The 23,717-nt window shown below is 41.6% G+C and overlaps 1 protein-coding gene across 2 annotated transcripts in view; it reads right to left on the bottom strand.

Moving 5' to 3' along the window:
• SLC9A9 (solute carrier family 9 member A9) overlaps positions 1 to 23,717 on the bottom strand; it is a 695,514-nt gene that overhangs the window by 106,044 nt on the left and 565,753 nt on the right. For both annotated transcript variants that reach the window (XM_059163846.1, XM_059163845.1), the window contains one exon: positions 7,921 to 7,976. In XM_059163846.1, the coding sequence (XP_059019829.1) occupies positions 7,921 to 7,976 (56 nt within the window). The remainder of the gene's footprint in view (positions 1 to 7,920; positions 7,977 to 23,717) is intronic.

The following is a 23,717-nucleotide window of genomic DNA, read 5'->3' as shown; positions in this document are numbered from 1 at the left end:
ATATTCAAATGTGGGTCCTCTGGTAAGTGAACTGGATGAACTCTGCTCTAGGATAATCATATGGGATTGCTCCTCATTTCAGGGGATTCAATGGATTAAAAGAGAGAGATTTTCCTTTCTATTTCTTGAGATTTCATATTCAATATTAATGTCAGTGGAAGTTGCACAGAATGATAATAAAGACAAATAATTATCGTAACAAACCTGTAGAGCTCCTTATGTGTTCCAGAGCCTTTTTTCAAGTGGTGTGTGTGAATAGAATTTGATAGCCATACTTTTGCCCAACCATTTCCCCACAGTTTGAAATTTATTTGTGTAATAATTTCAAGTTTATTGCTTTGATTTTTCTCATTTCCAAGGAAAGGACCAGATTCTGTGTCCCTAAAGAGAAAAATTTCTGGATTTTGAAGAAGGAACATAGTGAAATTGAAGGTCAATAGGAAATTTTTTTCAAATTTACATTTTAAAAGGTAAATCATTAATTCTTAGCTTCCACATAGAAACTTTACACAAATATTCTCACCTTCCCTGGGCTATGATAAATTCATAAATGTTCTCAAGAAGATACAGTCAGAAAATACATGCTTAAGGAGGAAAAAATGAAGGAGAGAACTAGTCAAAGATGGATAAAACTGTTAAAATGACATGTAGACACAGACAAACTACCAGATGGGCTAAACTCATGGTCTAGCTACAAAGAAAAGGCCTGCTCAGTTAACTTTTCTATATAGGAGATTCAAGTTAGTCCAGGTGAAAATAAATTATTTAGTTCACATAAATATAATATAATATTGCAGTGGTTTAAAAATGTGTATCCATAAATTCTTTGGCACTTTTTGTTTTATAAATGGAGCCTAATTTTCCTTCCTATTCAGTGTGGATTGTACTTAGTGACTCATTTTTAATCAATAGAATGGGGCAGAAGAGACTTTGTGCTATAACCAAGACAAGGTCATAAAAAGGCATGTGGCTTCCTTCTTGCTGTCTGTCTTGGACCAAATGAGAACAGTCAGTGGCCTATTGTGAGGACAAAGTGTCTGTATGGAGAGATACATGTGGTGAGGAGCTGAGTCTTTCTGCCAGTCAGAAGTGCACTGGTGGCCTTTTGCTGACATGGAAGTGAATCCCTCAGCCCCAGTCGAGCCTTCAAATGACTGTGGTTCTAGCTGACATTCTGATTGCAATTCCATTAGAGACCTTGAGTCAGAAATTGCTCAGTTGCTTTCAGATTCCCTACCTACAGGAACTGTGAGATAATAAATGTTTGTTGTTTTAAGACACTAATTTTTGGGATAATTTGTTATGAATAGAAAGCTAATATGACTATATACTGGAATCCTAAGCTGCAGATGTAAAAGGCATGGGAGTGGGAGTTGGGAAGAGATAATAAAATGATAAGGCACAACTCTTTACAGTTTACAAAATGTATCCACAAAGGTGGCATATTTGGAATGTAGAAGGTATATTCCCCCCTTAAAAGTATATCAAAACTTATCCTAGACCCAGTATACCATGTTATGGATTTCAGATTGATTGCAAGACATAAGACAATGGACCAGCTTACAGGCAGAATAAAGTTTACATCATCTCACTATACTTAATTCACAGTATTCTTAATTAATACCTTATTTATACCATAGTTAGTGTGCTAACTCCTTTATATCCATGTACACACACACAGCACACACTCAAAATCACACATCCCAGTGGAAAATTTACCTTGGAATAAGAAGATCCTAACTCATGACGCCCCTAATGACAGTGCCCAAACCATAAATAGCATAATAAAAATAATAGTCTCACTTTGAGGCTTGTGATTCGAATATATAGTATTATGCATTTGTCCAAAAACAAAACAAAACAAAACAATGTTTCCCCTATAAAACTACTTCCAAAATATGTAATGGTTGACTATCATAGAATAACTGGTTTCATAAATATAGAATTCAGGTATTAGATAACTGGCGGTGAAGGACTATGATTCTCCAGAGAAGGAAAACAGGTGACATGAGCTTCTATTTCCCTTGACTTTCTGCTCAGAGGCCCTATTCCATTTGCAGAGCCAGGAGATAGGGTCCAAGCAGAGAGCAGCTGCCTCGCTGAGTTGAGGAACTAGAGACTGGAGTTTGGGGACTGCTTAAGTGTCTGGAATTTGTTGTTGTTGTTGTTATCTTTGGAAAGTTCCTTTAATTCTCTGAATTTCAGTTTCATAGGTGTTGTTTTTTTTTTTTTTAAGATTTATTTATTTATTTGACAGACAGAGATCACAAGTAGGCAGAGAGGCAGGCAGAGAGAGAGGAGGAAGCAGGCTCCCCTATGAGCAGAGAGCCCGATGCGGGGCTCAATCCCAGGACCCCGGGATCATGACCTGAGCTAAAGGCAGAGGCTTTAACCCACTGAGCCACCCTGGTGCCTCCAGTTTCACAGTTTTTAAAATGGGGTTATAAGAGGCATCTTGATTAGTCAAGGTAAAGAAACATGGTTATGCACATGGCACCTGATATATAAAAACTGCTCATGAAATTGTGGCCGCCATCTTCCGCTTCCTCTTTCTCATGACCATTTCTGCTTTCTAGAACAATGGTAGAATATATAGGTAAGATAAATATATGGAGTTTTGTTCTAAGCAGTAAAGAATTAGTGGGAGGAAATATACTTTTGAATGTATAAAACATAAGCAATGATAATCAAAATAAAGTTGATATTACAAAGATATTTGCTCTGAAAAAATGCCTTTTACTTTTCTGAAAACACTACTAGTTACAATGTAACATAAAAACTCCTCATCTGGGTCAGGTCAATTTTATAGAGCTTAGTATTCTATTTCTGATATATCTGTGGAGGTAATATGGAACTTATATTCTATGAGATCAATTCCAACAGCATAGGGGCCAGTTTGAGAAAATGTTGATAATCGTTAAAACAGGAATATATACATATATACATATACATATACATATATATATATATTCATTCAAACATATATGAGTATTTATTCTGTTTCTATAGGTTTTTATCAGGATACTTGAAAATATTCACAGGGAAACATTAATTTTTATTTAATGATGAGAGGACCCCACCATCTGTGAATTAGTCTCTTTTCCTCCTGAATCTCCTTATATTGCCAGCCCTTGCAACTCTAGATGACCATGAGTAATAAGTATCAGTTGTGCAGAAGAACAAATCCCTTTATTCTTTCCCAAACAAGCTCTTTCAGGCTTCAAGGGTATTCCAGGTTATGGTTTCCTGGGAATTGGCCAATAAGTCTTTGTTCACCTGACTCACACTCTTCATATTTTTATAGACACTTCATTGTATTCCTTCTTAGTGCTAATCTTTCTGCAGGAGAAATAGTAATCCTTTTAATCTCCCCCTGCTAAGTTATTGAAGTTGCCCTTCTCTGTACCTTTCTCAGCTCTGCTCTGACTTTCTTGGGCTGCAGTGACCAGAACTGATCCACAGAGGTTACATACAAGCATAAGTGACAACCAAAAACAGAATTTCAATGAAGAAACTATGGGAAGTGCAAAAAAAAAAAAAAAAAAAAAAAAAAAAGGAAGTTAGCATTCAGAGAGCACATAGGGAAGCATGCATACTGTTAACAAATAAAAATCATGTTAGAAAAGATGAAAGTTAACCTCATTGTAACAGTGGGCAGAGTAGAGATGAGAGAAAAATGAGTTCTTAAAAAGGGTTAATTCCATTTCTTCCAAGCTCCAAACCTCAAGGAGCTTTTACCTCCACTGCATGCAGAATCAAATCAAATTCATCGCCATGGTCAACGATCTGGCCCCTTTCTGTCTCTCCCAGTTCATGTCCATCTGCTCCCACCTTGTTCACCAACCCACAGCCACTCTGGCCTTCCTGCGACTCACGTAATCCCACTGGGACTCCATGGCCTTCATCCCTTGCAGTAGTCTCTTTCCGGACTACTTCTTTCCTCCAGATCTCACAGGGCTCACTTCTGCCCATCAATCAGACCTCTAATCTCAAACACCATTTCCTCAGAGAGACAGGCCCTGATGAGGCAATAGCTTCTCTGTTGTTCCCCACCTTCTTACTGGCTCTACTCCGGTCGTTACCTGAATACGTGTAGTTGCTTCCCTTTTCTCTTATCAGCGTCCCCACTAGAGTAAAAGCTCTGTGAGGGTGGGAACTTGGAAAGGCTAACATCTGCGTCCTCTTCACACCTAGACTAGTGCCTGGCATGGTGGGTTGTACGGATGAATGAATGCATGCATGAATCATACCACTTAAGAGGGAAAGTTCTGGGGGCGCCTGGGTGGCTCAGTGGGTTAAGCCTCTGCCTTTGGCTCAGGTCCTGATCCCAGGGTTCTGGGATCGAGCCCCGCATCGGGTTCTCTACTCAGCAGGGAGCCTGCTCCCCCCCCACCGCCCCCACCTGCCTCTCTGCCTATTGTGACCTCTCTCTGTGTTAAATAAATAAATAAAATAAAATCTTAAAAAAAAAAAAAAGAGTGGAAGTTCTGGAACCAAGTTGTCTGGGTTAACATTCCACCTCTTCCCACTATGTATCCTTGGACAAGCTATTTAACTCATTTGTATACAGTTTTCTTATATGTAATATGGGGATAATATCAGAACCCACTCACAAGGTTATCTCGGAAATTGAGTTAATATAGATAAGGTGCTTAGATGTGTTAACAATAGTCTGTACTCAGCAAATATTAGGATGATCCTGAGAAAAATGGTGAAAAGGGAAAAAGAGAAGCAATAGTGCAGGTTTTCCAGGGCAGAAGAAATTTTTATTAAAAGTTTAAGGTGAGTGTGGGGCTCCAGTGATTCGTAGCTTCTCTGCATTGCTGTGTTTTCAAGGACACAGAATCAATTACAAGGAAAACATCTATGGTTGGTGTTGGTGGTGGAGAGTCTCAGAGGTTTTCTGCTTTGTTTGTTTGTTTTTGTTTTAAATTTAAGAGATATAAAATCCGCAACTGTACTATCTACCATTTCTCGAAGAAGCACGTTTGCACAGAGTATATATTTAAACTCTAATCACTGTATGTGCACTCTGCTTTCTGAATCTTCAGGGTCTGGTATAGCAAGAGTGTAATACCACTCACACTCCAAAGTTGTTACATGATGAAGAGGAAAGTTGTAACTTTGCTAGTTAGTTGTGGCTAGATGTTTATATTTCCCAAAGGATTGTTTTACTCTCCACAAAGAAGAGGTTCCTTAAAAAGTATAATAACATGTTTATTATTGATTTTGAGAGTATATGATCAGTAACTGCCATAACTGTAAAATTTTTAGCTTTTGGTAAAAATAGTCTTCTTCTTTTTTTAGAAGTTGACCAGTGTGAAAATCATCTTGTTAACGCAAGCCCGATTTAATAAATACAAACTGAGTGGAAACATGCAATCCTCCTAAGAATTAGAGTTTATGCTCTTCAGCCCAACAGAGCAACAGATGCTGATAATAAGTGAAGAGTTGTCAGGCAAAATGAGGGCAAAGAGGTTCTTGACCCATAGTTCGGAAAGTACCAAAACCAAACCAAACCAAAGCAAAACAAAAAAACTCCCCAGGTCAGGTGGCAGCTGCACAGACACTGTGGTTTCTTTTATTTCTAGCTCCATCCCCCTGTTTCCTATACTTGACACTAAAGATAAGAATTATTCCAGGTTTGGAGAAAATTGCTTTCTGAAATGTTAGCTACCTTGGTAGTCAAACATTATTGTGAATAAGAACCCTGCCAGGGCACCTCTTAAAGACAAAATTATTTTTAAGCAGCAACAGTCCAGTAGGAATGGTGTAATTTATAAGGTTAGTTAGCTAACATTTGTATAAGCTTTTTATGTGTCCTGTACAAGAAGCCCCAAGTGAGAAATTTCTTTTAAAACAGCGGGCTGTGAAGTTTTGCACCACTTGAGGACAGAGTATGATTTTTCCCTCTAATGATAATAAGTTAGCATATGGTTGATTATTTTTTCTTCCTTTCCCCCTTGGCTACCGAAGCTTACTTGTGGTTTGACTAAACAAGTATATAGTACCTTATGATCTGCTCATTCATGATTCTTTTTACTCCTCTGGTTTTGACTTTTTGCTCTGAGGAATATCATTTATTGAATTTTAAAATCTTTTAAAATATTTACTATTATTTTATTATATGTGTAAACTGCCACAAGTCCTTCTTAAGGTGAGACGGGTTTAACTAAATTAATTAAGTTACACAGTTTTCATGAATATATTTTCACTTGATTGTCAACCAACCAGGAGAAGTAGACATTATTATCATTCACATTTTACAGACAGGGAAACTGAGCCTCGAAGGCATAAAATATCTGCCCGAGATACAAATACAATGTAGCTTTCTCTGCACCTCATGGCACTATCTCATTTCTCTAACAGAAAAAAACTTTCTACTGGTTTAAGTATCTTTAGGTAGGAGTTATTACTGAATTAACAATGATGTGAAGGAGCTGAAATGAAATGTTTAAATTGGAAAAGGAAGGAGTTAGTCCAGTAGGCAATCTTCCCAATAATTATATGTGATTTCAAAATATTAGGCAGCTAGAGAAAGATGAAGAATTTTCTTTGATGAATTTTCTTATTCTATCTCCTTTCTTTTAAAGAAAAAGAGAGAACAGAAAGATAGAATTTAGATAAAAGTTTTGCTTGAAGGTAGGAGAATGGATTAGTTGACCTATATGAGATGAAAATGCTTTTCAAAAATCTGCCACCACCAGACCTTGCTAACTACTCATTACAGCCCACTAGGATAAGGAGATGGGCTTTGATCTCCTTTCTGAGGTCACCAAGCTGGCCCCAATCCCAGTGTGCTGGCACCCCTGCTGAGCACACTCCTGCAGGTAGGTGTGTTTCCTGGGCTAGAAGTTAGAAGTCTGTGAATACAGTACCAGCCTGGCCTTGCAACACAAACATGTTACCAAAAAAAAAAAAAAAAAATTCAAAGTACAATAAGCCAGGATCATCATCAACTTAATTTTTCAGTCCTTTTTATAGCACACAGGATCCTTCCTTCTTTATGTCTATGTAAACCGGGAAAGTATTTGCATTTTGCCCAGCAGAACTCACCAGCTGTGCCTCACTGATGACATTTACAGAAAAAAAAAATCACAGAATAAAAGAGACATCGATCTTCTTCCAATCCAGGTATGATCATAACACGAATCATTAAGCAGCATGACTTATTTATGATATTTTTCTATCGTGTCCATCCACTTACAGTTTCAACAAAAGGTGCAACATTCCCACACAGTTGTTTGTTTTAAGTTCTGAGTTAAAAATGGCCGATGCAAAATTGTCAATGGCAGATTCTACTGGGATGTCAGCTTTAGAGTTTGGAGAATACACTTGCCGTACTCGAGGGAACAGCACATCTTTCTGAACAAATTTCCCAAAGGATTTTCAGATCTCTGCAGATAACGGTTGCTCAGCTCAGTTAGGAATGGATCACCTAGACAGTTTTGCTGTGCTTTTGCAAATTTTCAATGTTTCAATATTTCTATACACCTAGACCTGATTAATGAGAAGCCATGTGGGAGAAACAGGTCCATTTGTTGTGTGCCCAACATGCATTGGGTATCACTGAATACATTTTACTGAGATTGTCTAGCTAACAAGTCCCTGGGCAGGGATTTTGAACTCCAGGCTACCTCGTTCCATGACCCATGCTCTTGCTTCTACACTGAAGGGTTTCCAGCTTCCTGTTACCACAGAGAAGGTGCAGGGGCATGCTGATTTTAAGCATTCTAAAGGTGATGCAAAGGTTTATTGATACCCTAAATTCCCAGGTATTTTATAGTCATAGGATGTGTTTTCTCAGTGCAGACAGCCCCCTTCAGGTTGAGCCCCTTGGCCACGTGCTGGACAAGCATGAAACATTCCATGGAACAGAACATTTCCTATCTCTATACTCTATGAATTGGCCTCTTTGACTTGCCTGGGGTGAGGTGGGCTCCTCCTTCAGATCTTCATCCAGGTCCACACCAACTCTGTTAAGGAAATCAGAAAACTGGTTAAGGGCCTTGCTGCAGAGGAGGCAAGTTAGTTTTGCGTGACTGAATGCTTGAGCCAAATATGATACAAATCAGAGGAAAGATTTGGCAGAAAACCATCTTACCTCTCCCTGAATCAAAAGAACCTCAAATAGATTTATGTCTGAATAAGAGCTTGTGCAGCTGGGCCGCAGCACAGCTCACGACACTGCGCACCAACAGCTGTTCCTCACTGCTGTCTCCCGACAAGAGCAGGAGCCTGAGAACTTGGTGTAGGAGCCCTCAAAAAAAAAAAAAAAAAAAAAAAGACCTCCATTGTCCCAAAAATAGAGATCCTGGAGGAAAGGCCACAGGCTACCGTTGTAGGACTCACTGACCAAACTGCTCTGGGAATGTGGGGGATGGAGCAGGCTCCTGGAGACAGAAAAAGCAGTCCTTGGTCCAGATGCTCACCAAGGCTGCCAGTAAAGACCATCCTGGTTTGTGGGACCTGAGGCTTAAACAATGTGGGGGGACTCTCTTCAAGAAAATTATTACAGGGGCACCTGGGTGGCTCAGTGAGTTAAGCCGCTGCCTTTGGCTCAGGTCATGATCTCAGGGTCCTGGGATCGAGTCCCACATTGGGCTCTCTGCTCAGCAGGGAGCCTGCTTCCCTCTCTCTCTCTCTCTCTGCCTGCCTCTCTGTCTACTTGTTCTCTCTCTCTCTCTGTCAAATAAATAAATAAAATTAAAAAAAAAAGAAAATTATTACAAAAATACAATTACAAAATTAGGTTTGGAAGAGACTCTTAAGAAAGAAAAAATCGCACAACATTTCGTAATTTAAAAATCTGGCAAATGCACCAGACATCACAAAAACCATAAAATAAATAATATTCAAATTAATTAACTCCTGACCACACTTCTAAAGTAACTTCCTCCTCTTTAAGTTTTGCCTGCCTACTTTGATACTTGCTTTATATGGCCATGATTTTGTACAAGAGAGAATAGGCAGATGAGGTAATCTTTTCTCCAGCAAGACTGATTAAAGTTATGGATAATTGGGAGACACTCAAGTGTGCCTCCTTCCTAGACCTGCTGGCTGGGTGCAGCGCTCCTACAGGTTAACGCCCCACAGACACAAGGATCCTGATAAACTTCATGTCACTCAGTTCCCATAAACAAAGCACAGTGTGTTTATCTGCATGTAGAGGGCATCATTGAATGCATTCCTGATTTCTGCTCTGATGGGGCACCAGCCAGAATGGAATCCTGTACTTGGAATTTTACACCTCTCGTGACTGGAAGAATTTTCCACAGATTAGCTTTAGGTTCAGGACATTTCAAGCCTGGTTTTTCTACCACAACCCACAGACTTCTGAAGCCTGGTGCCCTAGGTCATATTCATCTTTGATTCAGCCTTGTGGCACTATTCTTGTAAGACATTCCTGCCCTGGGATGGCCAGCTGGGACCTGCCCATGCCCAGAAGTGACTGGGGACCACACACATATATCCTACTAAATATAAACTGAATGCATGCCCAATTCAGCTTCCCCTTAGTCGGATCTCCCAAATGCCCACTCCAGGGCCAACTGACCAGAGGCAAGGTACGACTGAGGGCAAATGGTAGTGGAAAGAAAGAGTCATCAAACCCAACTGTGGTTAAAATCTATTGCTCTTGCAAATCTTGCAAAAACACAGGACCATGGGATCACAATGCTGGGTCTCTTCCCATGGACTCAAAAGGGCCAGAGCAACTGAGGGGCTTGGAGCTTGAATTTCTTCTGCTCCAGAGAGTGGGCCTCTGCCTGTCGTGGGGACAGGACGGGAGGACTGCGGGAGCAGCTCAGGGCCGCAGACACCTGGCTCAAGTTCACCCAGAGCCTTTCCTGTGAAGGCCACAATTCCTAGAGTTTCCTTCAACTCCCTCCTGTAAACATGCCTTTAGTCCACCTGCTTGCAGTTCTGTTCTGCAGGTGGAGGAGGGGAAGGCAGGGTAGGAAGCCACCAGTCCGGAGATGGGTTAGCATGTGAAAGGAAAGCAGTGCCCAGACAGTTTGTTTAAAATACCCTAGATACTTCAAAAATCAGTGTCTTCTGGGCACGAATAGCCTCTTCTTTCTAACCCAGGGGGTGAAATGGGTAGATATTTATTGTATGTGGAACTGAGAAGAACCTCGGGTGGGGACCAACCTTTGGTGTTCTTAGAGTAGAAAGAGCTATTTGATCTATTTGAAGTCAGAGGGAGAGAACGAAGGGGAAAGGATGGAGGGGGGAGGGGTCAGGGAGGAGGGCAAAGGAGGGGTGAGGAAAGACAAAGAGAGAGCAGAGAGTCCCCCTGTGGCCTAATGGGTCAGGCATTGGCCTCCCAAAGCCAGAAGGGAGGAAGGAGGCAGTGCCGGGAGAAGGGAGGGGAGAGGGGAGAGAGAAGTCCGGGAAGAGAGGAGCAGGTGATGGGGGGGGGGCTGGGTCCAGGCAGTGGCACTGCGGTGCGGAGGGCCTGGAGCCCAGCCTCCAGCAGTGTGGAGCCACCCCAGCACCCTCTCTCCTGATGCTGGGCCACGTTCAAGGCTCTGCTGTGGCTGATGTGGCTGATGCTGGGAGCCTAGGAGCCCTTATTTCTGGGTAAGCCCAGATCCCCCTTCTTCCTGCCCCCCTCCCCGGAGGGCTTCTCGGCACCTGTGTAGGCTGTTGAGTGGAACTAAGGGTCCTGAAGTTCCCACTGCCACTTCTGTTTAGGGCTTTTTTCAGGGTCCCTGTCTAGAATACTGGGGAGAACAGAAATTGAATTTTCCAAGCAACCCAGCATTTAAGGTTTGAGGCAGGACTGAGGTTTTCCAAGAAAATTTGAGCTTTCCTTTGCAGCAGCAATCAAAGCAGACCTTTCTAGTTTCAATTATTCCAGTAGCCAGATGGAGCTGAGGAATTACGGCAGCGGATTAAGTTCTTCAGTTTTATGTGGGACTCAGCAAAGGGTACCTCAGAGGCCTAAATAATGATGCTCTACCGGGAGCAAGAATACCTCCTCCCTCCTCCCACTTCATGGAAGCTTAGGGTCTGCTCCTGGGACCAGGCCTATAGCCTTTCTTGGCCTCGAGCAGACAAAGCATCTCAAGTGGCTTGAGGAAAGAGAAACTCCATATAAGTCATTTCCATCCTGGGGCAGCTGTGTGAGCAAAACAGACATGGTTCCCGCCCTCCCAGAGCACGCGGTTTGGCAGGTCGAATTAGAAAAACCTAAAAAATTTATGGTCATTTCCATGCTACAAAGGAAAAGCACATAAGAACAATGCTTTCTTTCTCTTGTGATTTTAGCTACTTTGGATGAAAATCTTGCTGAATTATATTCCCTGGCTCCCTGCTTCCTTAAACAGAGAGTGGTGGGGATACTCGGATCTTAACTGGAGGTCTTGGCGTTGCCACGGACCAGATTAATCCAACACTTGCAGTGTTACAACGATGTCTAAGCTCTATATGAACCTCTTTATGCGCACATTAAATGGTCCCTGGCTACTCTTCTTTCTCTTTTTAAAGTTCTTATATCTGCCAGTTGGATTGCCCGGATTTCCTGCCTTCAACAATATGTTGGCAGACTGTCTCTGTGCTCTCTCCTACTTTTTTATTTAGGACAGGACTGATTATCTGATAGTCAAATTTAATGTCTTTTTTCAAGTTTATAATATACACATACACAACAAAACAATAAAATTGAAATGTTATAGAAGGGCTTACAAGTAAAACACTGGTATTCTTGGCCTCACTCTTTGCCCTACTTCCCCACGTCAGCTCTGCGTGGGCTCTGGGGGAGTCTACCTTGTCTCTACTGTGATACACGAACTGATAAAAGCATGCCTGGCACATTTACATGGCATCCCCAGGGTTAAGCAGGTCAGTCACAGTGTGAAAGTGACATTCTGTGAGGGTTGACCTTGAATCCACTCACCTTTAGGTAGAAGAGATCATTTACACACTATGGGTTTTGAGAGATTATTGGAAAGAAGACACGACATCCCACAGCTTGTGGTGCCTCGCGTGTTTACAGCAGCGCCCCAGTGAGAGGACACCGGTGTATATGGGACAGAGTCCAGCCTCCTTAAGGTGACATCCAACGCTCCTTAGCACCCTTCCCATGGCTTTAAGCCACCCTTTCTGCTTGTCTGATCTGGACAAAATGCCCCAGGGTTGCTAACTGGACCTGTCCTTATTTCTGAGACCTACTACCCAGTACAATCCTGGAGCTGTGGCCTTAACCAGATCTGCCAATGCGTCTCTCTTTGACTGAATCCCCTCCCTCCAGACTCTAGCGTGGTCACCACTGAGCATGTCTGAGAAACCACCTCCTTTCCTGAACTTTCTGCTACTGTCCCTCTCCTTCTGATCACCACCATGGACCGTCCATCTTATTGCCCTACTTTGGTTCAGATCCCCCAACAAGTAATGTTTTCACTGACTTGGACTGGGCATAGCTGTGTACCACCAACTCTGTTCTCTGTTCCCAGACCCAACTCCATGGCACCTGTGATCCCCGGGCTCTGGCTACGGCAACTCTGGCCCAGACTATGTTTGCCCATCTGGTTATATGCAGCCGTGCAGGCCAAGCCCGTGCTCTTCATGATATACCAGCCCTAGCTGGAATCCTAGCACTCACAACTGCCCTGTGGTTGTTGAAGCTTCAGGGAAGCCCAGCTCTTAAGAGCCTCTTGCTGCTGTGTGAGCTGCATCACTCGCTGTGCTCCGTTCTCATTAGGACAATGACGATAATAACAGAACATGCTCTCCAGGGTGGTAGTGAGTTTTACATGAGAAAATACTCATAAAAGAGATAGCTTAGGACCTGGTACCTAGTAAGCTCTCAGAAAATGTTAGCAGCTATTGCCCATGTTATGGTTTTTATTATTATCAAGACTTAAAAAAAAAAAAATCATTGGGGGCAGTGCTCACTGCCATGCTCACCGCTCACTCAGTTCAAGATCAGCCCTCCTAGTCCCCAGTTCTGCAACGGAGGACCCTTGACTGTATTGGATTACCTATGGCTAAGCCTTGTCAGTGGCAGGGGCACGTCAGGGGTTTCAGAGTGAAACATCATTTCTATCTAAAGAGGGCCAAATTTCCCAGATTGGAGTTTATTTCAAATTTCCTGGTAGACTGGTGGAGGAAGAGGGCAATGGAGAAGGAAAAGAGGGTGTCTGAAGAGCGAGGGGAAGAGAGGGTAGGGGTAGAGCAGCGCAGGAGGAGAGCAGGGAGAAGCAGGCGGAAAGGAAACACTGCGTGATTATAAAAAAAGGTGCTGGCGGTGGTTAAATGATGGGAAAGGCGTGAGCGACTTCAGGAAAGGGAGGCTGGGGGTAGATGGATGAACGCCGGCACAGCCCCCAAAACACTGATAAAGATATAGAGAAATAAAGAGCCAGTACGAGATTAAAAAGCAACTAAAAAGACTAGTTAAACTTTTATACCATGTTTTGCATTCCTGATGTACCTTTTAATTTTAAGCAAGTCGAGTGCTGCCTCTACGGTATTCAAATGAAAATGAAAGTGAGCTTCTCACATATTCCCAGCTGTGCTCTCAAACATCTCACTCCGGGTTCCTCATTTACAATGAACATCCAGCTCCATTTGCAGAGCAAAACTCATCTCCGTGCTACCATAATGCATCTCCCCTCCTATCGCGCCTCCATTCTTTCGTGAGTTTTATTAGACATATTGAAATCTCAGGATGCTTCCATATCCAATCATGGCCGTAAAGAAGGCTCCAAAGGTGGGTTTTTCTTCCAGGGGAGCAAGGTGAGTAACTAACAAAAGGCTCACTTTTCCCATTAGAGTCAACAAAATCCATTCTGATCCTTATCACTCAGCACCTCAAGAAAGGCAGTGAAATATTACTAGGGCTCAGTCTTATTGTGTGAATCCCAATAGTCCTAGGTGCAATTTTGCTTCTTTTGAGCCCCTTGCTGACAAGGGCTGGGTGGTGGGGGAAGAGAAACCATTTTCTCTAACACTTGTGTTAAGTGTGAAAAATGACACTTTCAGTAAGGGAAAAGTGACTGGATATCGAGCATATACATACAGCAGGACAATGGGGGAGTGTGCAAAACACCCTCAGAGGTTTGGGGGCTATCGTGTCGCTATGAGAACAGCACCCGGGAGCCCAAACCTGTTACCTCACTATCCCCATCCCGTATCACTCGAGAAATATTTGTGGAGCTTGTACATGACCAAAGTTAATCTAATTAATCATTCAAACACTTTAAATCTTTTTTGGAGGAAATAAGAAAATGAACTAAAGTAAATGAAAAAATTCTCCTCAGTTCATTTCGCTATTTCAACGTAGCAGAATAGTTAAGAGCTGGGACCATGGAGCCAGGCTGTGTGAGTTCAAATCTCATTTCTATCATTTACTGGATTTGTAACTTTGGGACAAATTACTGAACCTTTCTAAACCTCTGTTTTCTCAGTAATGAGAGGGGATAAGTATATATCTACATTATGGGCTAATATAAGAATAAAATAAGTTTATACATACGAAGTGTGTAAAATATTGGCTGCCACCTACAAAACTCTCACGAAGTATTTGCTGACGCTCTTATTGTTCTTGTTGTTGTTATTATTATTAGGAAAAATTGGGTGTGCCTGGGTGGTTCAGTTGAGCCTTTGGCTCAAATGATGATCCCAGGTTCCTGGGACCAAATCCCACCTAACCACTACCAGCCCACCTTTGGGCTCCCTGCATAGCAGGGAGTCTGCTCCTCCCTCTCCCTCTCCCCCTTCCCCTGGCTTGTGCTGTCTCTCTCAAATAAATAAATATATAAGATCTTTAGAAAGAGGGGAAAAGGGAAAAAAAATGGTGTATCCTCCATTGAATGGTGAATATAATATAGGTTAAAGCCAAGAGTAGATTCTTTCATAAATTACATATGCTAGGATGTAAAGGTCAATGACACGATTCCTGTCCTCAATGGCCCAAGACCTAATAGGGAGACAAACACTGGAAACAAAGAGCTAGGGTATGGCGAGATAAATATTGCACATAGTTATTTGAACACATCAACAGATAGGCCAACCAAGGTGGGCTGTAGAGAGGTTGGGTACATTTCACAGAGGAGTAGTGTATTGTAAAGTGACTATTGTGTGATGCCCGACATTAAGCTTTAGTTTGCTGAAGGATCCATTTCAAAAATACGTTCATCTTGTATAAATATACTACCAGTTGTATGATACAGTTACCAGTTAAACAACCAGACAAGGAATTAATCTGTCCCATTCATAGTTTCCTCTTTTAAAAAGCCCTCAGTAACCTAGATAACTGACCATTTTGGTGATCCCACTTCTGATTTCCCATGCCCTAATTCCTGCTCCTATGCTTTACATTAGTCACTCAACAGTGAACAAGTGAAAACCTATATACTCCACCTTGGACACTAATAAAGGCAGAACCCTAGGTCCATGCTCTTTCTCTTTTTCTACGCACAACCTTGCTATGTTGCCTGAAGAATGCCAGGACGTGTGAGTAATAAATCTTATTCCTTCGAAGTTCCCTGATGGTTTTGCTGAAGTGTGGGCATCTTGTAATCATGATGAAAACCACAAAGGCTGGTCCAGCCACAACACTGGCCCTGCTGGGGAAAATATCTGTGGATTCTCTCTATGGGTAATACAATCAGATGTGTGTCTCAGGCATTCCTAGCCCACAGCATCACTATTGACAGGCTTGGACCAATGCAACAGCGAGGTTAAGTTTAATGGAAGTGAAAAGGAATTTGAGAGAGGGCACTCCAGGCTGAAGGAACAGCATGGGCAAAGGCAAAGGCATAGATGCTGAAAAGTACCAAGGAGGTTTAAGACATGGTAAATAATGTTGTGTGGCTGGACTGTGAAGGTTATGCATGATGAGGTGGGCAGACTTATTTTGGGTGAGGTCAGAAAGTAATTTGAGGATAAATTATAAAGGCTTTTAAATGCTATGCTTAGGAGAATGTTTTGTTTTGCTTTTTTCTGTTTGTTTGTTTCTTACAGGCAGTAGGGGTTGAAATAATAAGATTCATGTTCTAGAAAAATCACTGGTGGCAAAATAGTGATATTAAGAAATTGGAAGCATGAAGGTCATTTAGTAGACTACTATGATAGTCTACCCAAGGGCCCATTGGAGTCTAAAGGAAGACAGAGGTGGTCTTCTGCTGGTTTCCTGAACGCTCTCCTGGACATGTCAGATTACCAGACTGAAATTGGCTGGTACTTGGAAGGGTGGTGGTGATGCACGACAGACTGTGAAGTGAAGGAGAGGAAAGTTCTGAAATGTTTCTGAATTTCCACTCAGGACCAGAACCATTCACCCCTGCCATTAAGCATATTATAGGAGAAGTATGTGTGGGAATTTTCCCTGAGGTATGCATTCTGTTAGAAAGATGAAACTAGCTCAGGGTTAGTAGGTATGAGCATATTTATTTTGAGTGAAACAGGGTTAGCTCTATACATTCTTCTTTTAACCATTTTATTTTATTTTACTTCTTTTCAGTGTTCCAGCATTCATTGTTTATACATTCTTATCAGCTCAAGAAAAATAGCCTCTTCTCCTCTGGAGCTTTGGCTATTTGCTGTCTGAAGTGGAGCTTGAGACCAAATGGTGAAGTCCAAGGAATAAGGGAGGTATAATGGATGTTTCAAGGTCAAGGTCAGTGGACTGGGAATGTTAATGGAAGCTAGAGAAGGGTGTGTCATGTTTGGCATTAGAAGACAGTTTGGGACTCTTATTTACAGAAAGGTCGGTAGGAATGAGGTTCGGGAGAGTTATTTATTATAACCTTGGAAAGAGATGAACATTTTCTGAAAGAAGGTTGTGGCAATAGATGTAGAAGGTTTTCGTTTGAATTAATATGCACTATGCAGGACAGAACCACATGGAAGATAGTCAGCTGTCATCAATGTGGGCTCAGTATTGGGAAAAATAACAGTTTTCCCTCCATTTCTTGCTTGCTTTCAGGCAAAGGATGAGGGATTGTATCAGACGTGTGACAGTGAGTCTCTTGGTCAGCAACTGGATAGATGATTTTACACTTCTGTTGGAAGACTGGCTTTAGAGCATAAAGGTTAATGGGTATTGAGAGGCAACTCTGATTTTAAATTTGGGAAGTGAGATGACATATGTGCCGTGAAGTGAAGAAAGAACAGGAAGTTCCACAGTTGGGGGGCAGGAAGCATGTGATATGACTGCGAACCCCTCAGAAGGGTAAGATACACGTCTGGGGATACTGCTGAGAGCAGAGCTGCCACTCTGGGTCTCCACAAGTGCATGGACACACTGTCTTCTGCTGGTTTCCTGAACGCTCTCCTGGACATGTCAGATTACCAGACTGAAATTGGCTGGATCACGGGTCCATGTGGCATTCCTGTCCTTGTGTCCAGAGGCTGCCCACATGACTTTTTTTTTTCTCTCCCAGAGATTATGGGTGGGACACTATCAGGCTGACTAGAGTAAAGAAGCGTCTCATATCTAAATTTTCACTGACACAGTTTACTGAAAATATCAGCTAACAGCTCATAAGAGGCTTATAGCATAATCATCAGGGGTTAGACACCCTAAACAGCTAGTCCCATCATGTACTTGTGTGACCGCAGACAAGAAGCTGTGCCTCAGTTTCCTTTTCTATAAAATGGAATATGAATAGTAACTATTCCAGGGGTGACTGTGGGATAACGCACTCAAAGGGCTCAGCACAGGACTTTACCTCGAAAGTGCTTAGAGGTTGTAGCTGCTCTTCTTGCTCAGGCAGTTGTTGATGTTGTTGTCTTTGCTCTGTAGGCCTCCTGAACGAAGACTTAGCTGTGACTATCTCCAGCATACGAGTGCTGTTTTAGGGGCGCCTGGGTGGCTTCGTCAGTTAAGCGTCTGACCCTTGGTTTCAGTACAGGTCATGATCTCAGGGTTGTGGGATCGAGCCCTCCATTAGGCTCCACACTCAGTGTGGAGTCCGCTGGAGATTCTTTTCCTCCCCTCTTTTGCCTCTGCCCTGGCTTGCATACATGCTCGCGTTCTCTCTCTCTCTCTCTCCCGTAAATAAATAAATGGAGTTAATAAATGAATAAAATCTTGAAAAGAAAAAGAGTTATGTTTTATTCTTCCACACCTGATCTTAAAGGAGACATTCCTTGTGATCCTGGCTGCACTGAAGGCTTATTCACAGTGCAAAGACTGATTCAAGTAGGTGTGCTCTGGATGTGTGGATGAGCTGTGGGGCCAGTGTTTGTAACGACTGACAATTTAGAAATACATTTGGGAACATATAAGTAGGCTTAAAACATTATGTTCTCTGAAAAATAAACACCAATAAACAAGTACATGTCACAGACACAGATACAGACCTACATCCTGTTTTTTAAGTTTGGCAAGACTTCCTCTGAATTTGGAGTACTTAGTTCTGCCAAGATGTAAGCTAATTTCAGGCTGCAGATAACAGTCGATCAGAAACTGGATTGAGACTGAATACTCAGACTAATTTGTTTTGACCTAAGCCACAGGCACACAAACATCCTTTAGTGGGAAGATGGATGCAATAGCTTATCAAGTTATGTGGGCTTTCTTCCCTGAGGCTGCACTCAGGGTGCCCTCCCTGGGCAGTTAGGGATTTATCAGAGCCAAGTGCACATTCCCCAGAAAAGCTGTCCTTTCAAGTGGATGAGCTTGTTTAAATTCTAGTGTGTTTCCATGTGGGGCATCTTCTCCATGTCAAAGTGAAGATGTTCTATGAGAGAGGAACGAGACATTTTATGACTGAATATAAGGTTGTTGTAGGAGTCTGCTTTTCTATGCTGATGTGAAACTAAAAGTGGTTGAAAATAAATCCCAGACTGTCAGAGGTCTGAATGAGAAGTGGAAAACTTAAAACCTGGAAACTATTGTGGTTACTTCACAGTCAAACAGGCTCAAATGACACCACCAGAAGTGATCTCCTTCTCTCACTCCAAACCATCCCAAGCTATTAAGAAATCCAGGTGTAACTGTGGCCTATTCCCAGCTCTCCATGAAAGACCATCCTTGGTGTACAATGCCGATCTGAAGTGCCATTTCAGGGCAAGTCTTTACATTGCTATTCTTTGATGTGCTCGGGCTTCAGTGGGAAGGAGCTTGGATGGGAATGTGTTCTTTGGATATGAGGAACATATTCTGTCCATGAGAAATCATCTACGGAAATCAAGAATGAACTCTGACAATGAAGGGATATGTACTTCTGACAATAGAACACACATTTAGGAAAGCGTGAAATTCTCTATGCAACCATGCAGGAGAAAAGGTGACTCAGCAAAAGTAAATGATGACCAGCAGACATTTATGTGGGTGATGTTCTGGAAGTAATCCTAAGAGAAGAACAACAAAACTTTGCAAAACGGATGGGTCTTTACCTACAGCACAAGTGATGGGAAAGGTGCAGTTTCAATGGTTGGTTCTGAACTCTTCATCCCAAAGCAACTTGACTTGTTAGGAGGGCAGGTGATTTACAAGATGTTTTAAGAAGGCTACCTCCCCAAATCATGACCTTCTATAATATCTAGTGCCTAGATTTCCTTAGCATGAGCTAAAGCTCTTTATTCCTCATTGAAGACTAGACCTAAAGGCAAAAACTTGGGAGAGGTAATATTCAATCTTATATATACACACAAGGTAGAAGTGGATCAAATTTATTCCTGAGAATGGAAAGAGGTGAGAACAAAATCCCAAGGGCAGAAGGACACCAAGCTTTTAAAGAGAGGGCACTGAAGTAGGGCAGGGAGAGGGTAAGAAGCCAGTGGAGATGTAAAATTATAACAGTAGTAGCTAACATATACTGAGGGCTTATAGAGTGTTAGAGCATGCACTAGGTAATATTCATGTATTACCTAAAGCATATGGAGTTTGGGAAGAAGATCTGAAGTTAATCCTTGTAAAACTATATATTTTAGTAATAAAAAATAAAAAAAGAGAGATTTAGAATCCATTTCTGTAAATCAGCCATTAAAAAGCACTTGCAACAAGGTTATGCAATAATTTCTCACCTGTAAATCTTTTGCTTCTGGCTCTCTATAACCCAAATCCTATAGCTGGCATATAATTATTGGCACTGTATACTTAAAACATGAAAAAGAAGATTGTTTCATCAACACTAATAAATCACCAAAATACAAATTAAAACAGCTTTAGGATAAATAACGATTACCCAAACCATTATTTCAGCCCACATTTGCAAGTAGACTGTTCTCTATTAATGCTCATAAACAACTGCAACCTTATTCTCCTTTGGGGTGCTTACAACTTTAGAAGGCCAGGTGATGGGGCGCCTCAGTTGCTCAGTGGGTTAAGCCTCTGCCTTCGGCTCAGGTCATGGTCTCAGGGTCCTGGGATCGAGCCCCGCATCGGGCTCTCTGCTCGGCAGGGAGCCTGCTTCTCCCTCTCTCTTTCTGCCTGCCTCTCTGCCTACTTGTGATCTCTCTCTGTCAAATAAATTTAAAAAATCTTAAAAAAAAAAAAGAAGTAGAAGGCCATGTGATGCTATTAATAGTTAGTATCCAACTTTGTGATATACACCTGTTAACTTTTTCAATAAAAACACTCTTTGCTTATTCCCAGAGAAGTTAAATTGGAAATATTGGTCTTAATATGACATTATGTTAGTTTTTGCTAAAAATGAATAAATATCTTAATTTTAAAAGGGAAATTGACAAGTAGAGATAATGGGCAAGCTAGGAAGCTGCTATTGCATGACTCATCAAAAGGGAAGAAAATAAATTTCGTTTCTTGCTGAGAGGGATTAAAGTAAGTCACTAGAAAAATAATGTTTTTCTCTGACCAAACCAGCTATTATTATGATGAGGTTGAGGCACAGGCTTGCATTTAGGACTGTATTAAAATGAAATTAAATGTTTAATCTTCAAAAAGTAAAAGAGCTCATGGTTACTGCTAGAATTACATTGAAAAACTGCACTTTGATTTCACAATTAAAGGGTTAAAATCAGAGATGTGAGGCAAGAATTAATGAAAATGCCATGGGGAAGAAATTGTCTTAGAGTGGATGAAAAAGAGGAAGACGAAAGTCCTGGGTAAAAATCTGCCATAAAACAGGTTTTCAAATTACCACGAAGATTGCAGAAAGTGCACAGCATGGGAACAGAATTAGCATCAATTTGGCAGAAAATGAAATAATGAGAGTTAAGTGAATGCTCATGGCCAATGCAACATTCAGGCTTTTTCAGTCTGTCATTCCAGAATATCATGACAGCTTAAACAACTATTGATATGAACTGATGTTTTTCCTGACACCACACTATCTAAGCCCTAAAAGAATATATCAGCTGGGACAGGTGGACTGTTTCATTGATTCTCTGCTTGATTGATTTCTTTCATTCATTCATAAAATCCAAGATATACCATGACCATTATTACATGCTAGATATTTTGATAGTTATAAAAATGTGTTAAATCAGATACTTCCTCCAAGTACTTACACTGAATTCCATCAAATCAAAGGTGCCATCAATTATAAAGCACACTATTACTTGATATATTTCTAAGAAGAAGCATGTGCTAATTGTATTTCTGACACCATTCAGTATAAGACACATCCTCACTTTAGAAATGTTAAGATGTGAAAAAACGTGCAGGTGTTATCACTGACACATCCACACAAAGTAATCAAAATCCAGTGCTCAGTCACAGTGCCAGACCATTAAGCACACCAGCATCTGGACATAGGAGTAGTATATTATCTGCCTCTTCCTTGGGGGATAAGCCCAACGAGATATTTTCAAATCTTTTACCAAAATGTTCTTCTACTGCTTACAGATTAAGAGACAATACATTCTGGCTCTTAATTCTATGGCAAACACCCTCAAATCTCTAGGTGAGACCTGAGCCGGGAGTCGGGAGGTAAGCGAGGCACCCTGTCCCCATGGGCTATGTAAGTGCTAAGCATTTGCCTTATCCTGAGACTGTTGATTTTGCATCTAAGGTGCAATGTTTCCCTCACCTTCACCCTGACCTTGGGTGAGAGAACCTCACAATTGTTTTTGTTGCCTCACCCTGGGATCTTTGGGAATTGCATAACTTTTTCCATTCGCAACTCTAGATCTGCTCTCCCGCCTTCCCCACGTTGTTCTGGGCTCCAGGATGCTCACCAGTGGGATAGCACTGACCGCATTCTCCTGCCTTCTAACTTTGGATCGGTTTTGGCTGAAGGGAAGTGATGGCAGGATATTAGAAGGAGGCAAGAGAGCAAAAACAGGATATTTATTCCTCAGTCTTCCTCCCTGACAGGTCACCATGGTTGTCTGTGTCCCTCTCCCAAAGCCTCAGCCTGGAATTGGCAGCCTTGTCTCTACAGCTTTTCTATCTGGGTTCTGGTTAGTACTTCTCCCTGCTCTTTTGAGTACAGAGGGGTAACTACTCTGGCCCTGGTGTACGACACTATTCCTCACTGGTTTTCTTTTCTTTTTTTTTTTTTTTTTAATATTTTATTTATTTATTTGACAGACAAGATCACAAGTAGGCAGAGACGCGGGGGGGGGGGCGTGTAGGAAGCAGGTTCCCCGCTGAGCCGAGAACCTGATGTGGGGCTCGATCCCAGGACCCTGAGATCATGACCTAAGCCGAAGTCAGAGGCTTAACCCACTGAGCCACCCAGGCACCCCCCTCACTGGTTTTCTAAAACCAGTCTGTATCTTTGTAAATTTTCCTTCTATTAATTTCCTTTAAATAACTCAGTTTGGATGTGCTACTTGTTTCCCCCCTGGATACAGAGAGTTTCACATCCGTAAGCATGCAGCTATAGAAAGGGCTCACTTGAACTGGGAGCATAGGCATTTGAAATTTCTTATGGAACTCCTGGATATAATAAATCTTAAGCAGAGCTTTGTTTCCAGACTTAAAGTTACAGTGGTGTTTTGTTTTGTTTTCCTTACTGTTTCTCTCAGGTGCCTGAATATTCATGCTTATTTGATACACATTGCTTCAAGCCCAAGGCAGGATCACGTTCTCACAGGGAATTTATATATAAGTTGTGGCATCTGCCAGTTGCAGATGTGAGGAGTGTAAATCATACCATAAGACATTGTAGGACCTAAACAGGAGGAATGAAAGTGTCTAGAACAGAATCCACTTAACTATACCCAACAGCAACTGTGCTTTATTAAAGTGCTCCAAACTACACTACTAAATTCTGTAGAAATCTTAAGCATTCTCAGAAGTCTTTCTAGAAACTGAAATTGTATCCTAGTGAAGTGGTAATTTGGCCTCACTAGCTCAGATGGAGCAATCTGGATCCTGCTGACCTTCCTAATAGCGAGGGTGGTAAAAACAGTTCACACCAGGCTCAGAACTACAAGTGTAAGGGACCTCAGACCATGCCATCCTACCACATCAGTTTAAAAATGAAAATGCTAAAATCCATAAATATTACTTGGTAGGGATTACTTGGCAGAAGTTATTAGGTAGTAAGTAATAGAAGCCAGACTTTAACCAGTTTTTAAATTTAAGTTGTTTCCTTTCAACTTTGTATGCTGCTCACCTGCAATAAACAAGGGAGTAAGTATGAGGGACACTATGAAACCTTTTTTAATCACTTCAGTGAGAATGAACTTTTAGAAGGAAAGATTAAAATATGGAAAGTAGTAGAAGATACTTATTCCCCAAATGCTGGCACATAACAATACAGAGTGAATTTGAAATTTGAAAGCAATATGGCTATAGTGTGGTGTGATACGGTATTTCTCAAATTCTGATAATTCACGTAATACCA

The sequence above is a fragment of the Mustela lutreola genome, chromosome 2 (assembly GCF_030435805.1).
Source record: "Mustela lutreola isolate mMusLut2 chromosome 2, mMusLut2.pri, whole genome shotgun sequence".
Lineage (NCBI taxonomy): Eukaryota > Metazoa > Chordata > Mammalia > Carnivora > Mustelidae > Mustela > Mustela lutreola.
Note: the sequence above shows the minus strand (reverse complement) of the source record. Positions and strands in the feature narration are given on the sequence as shown.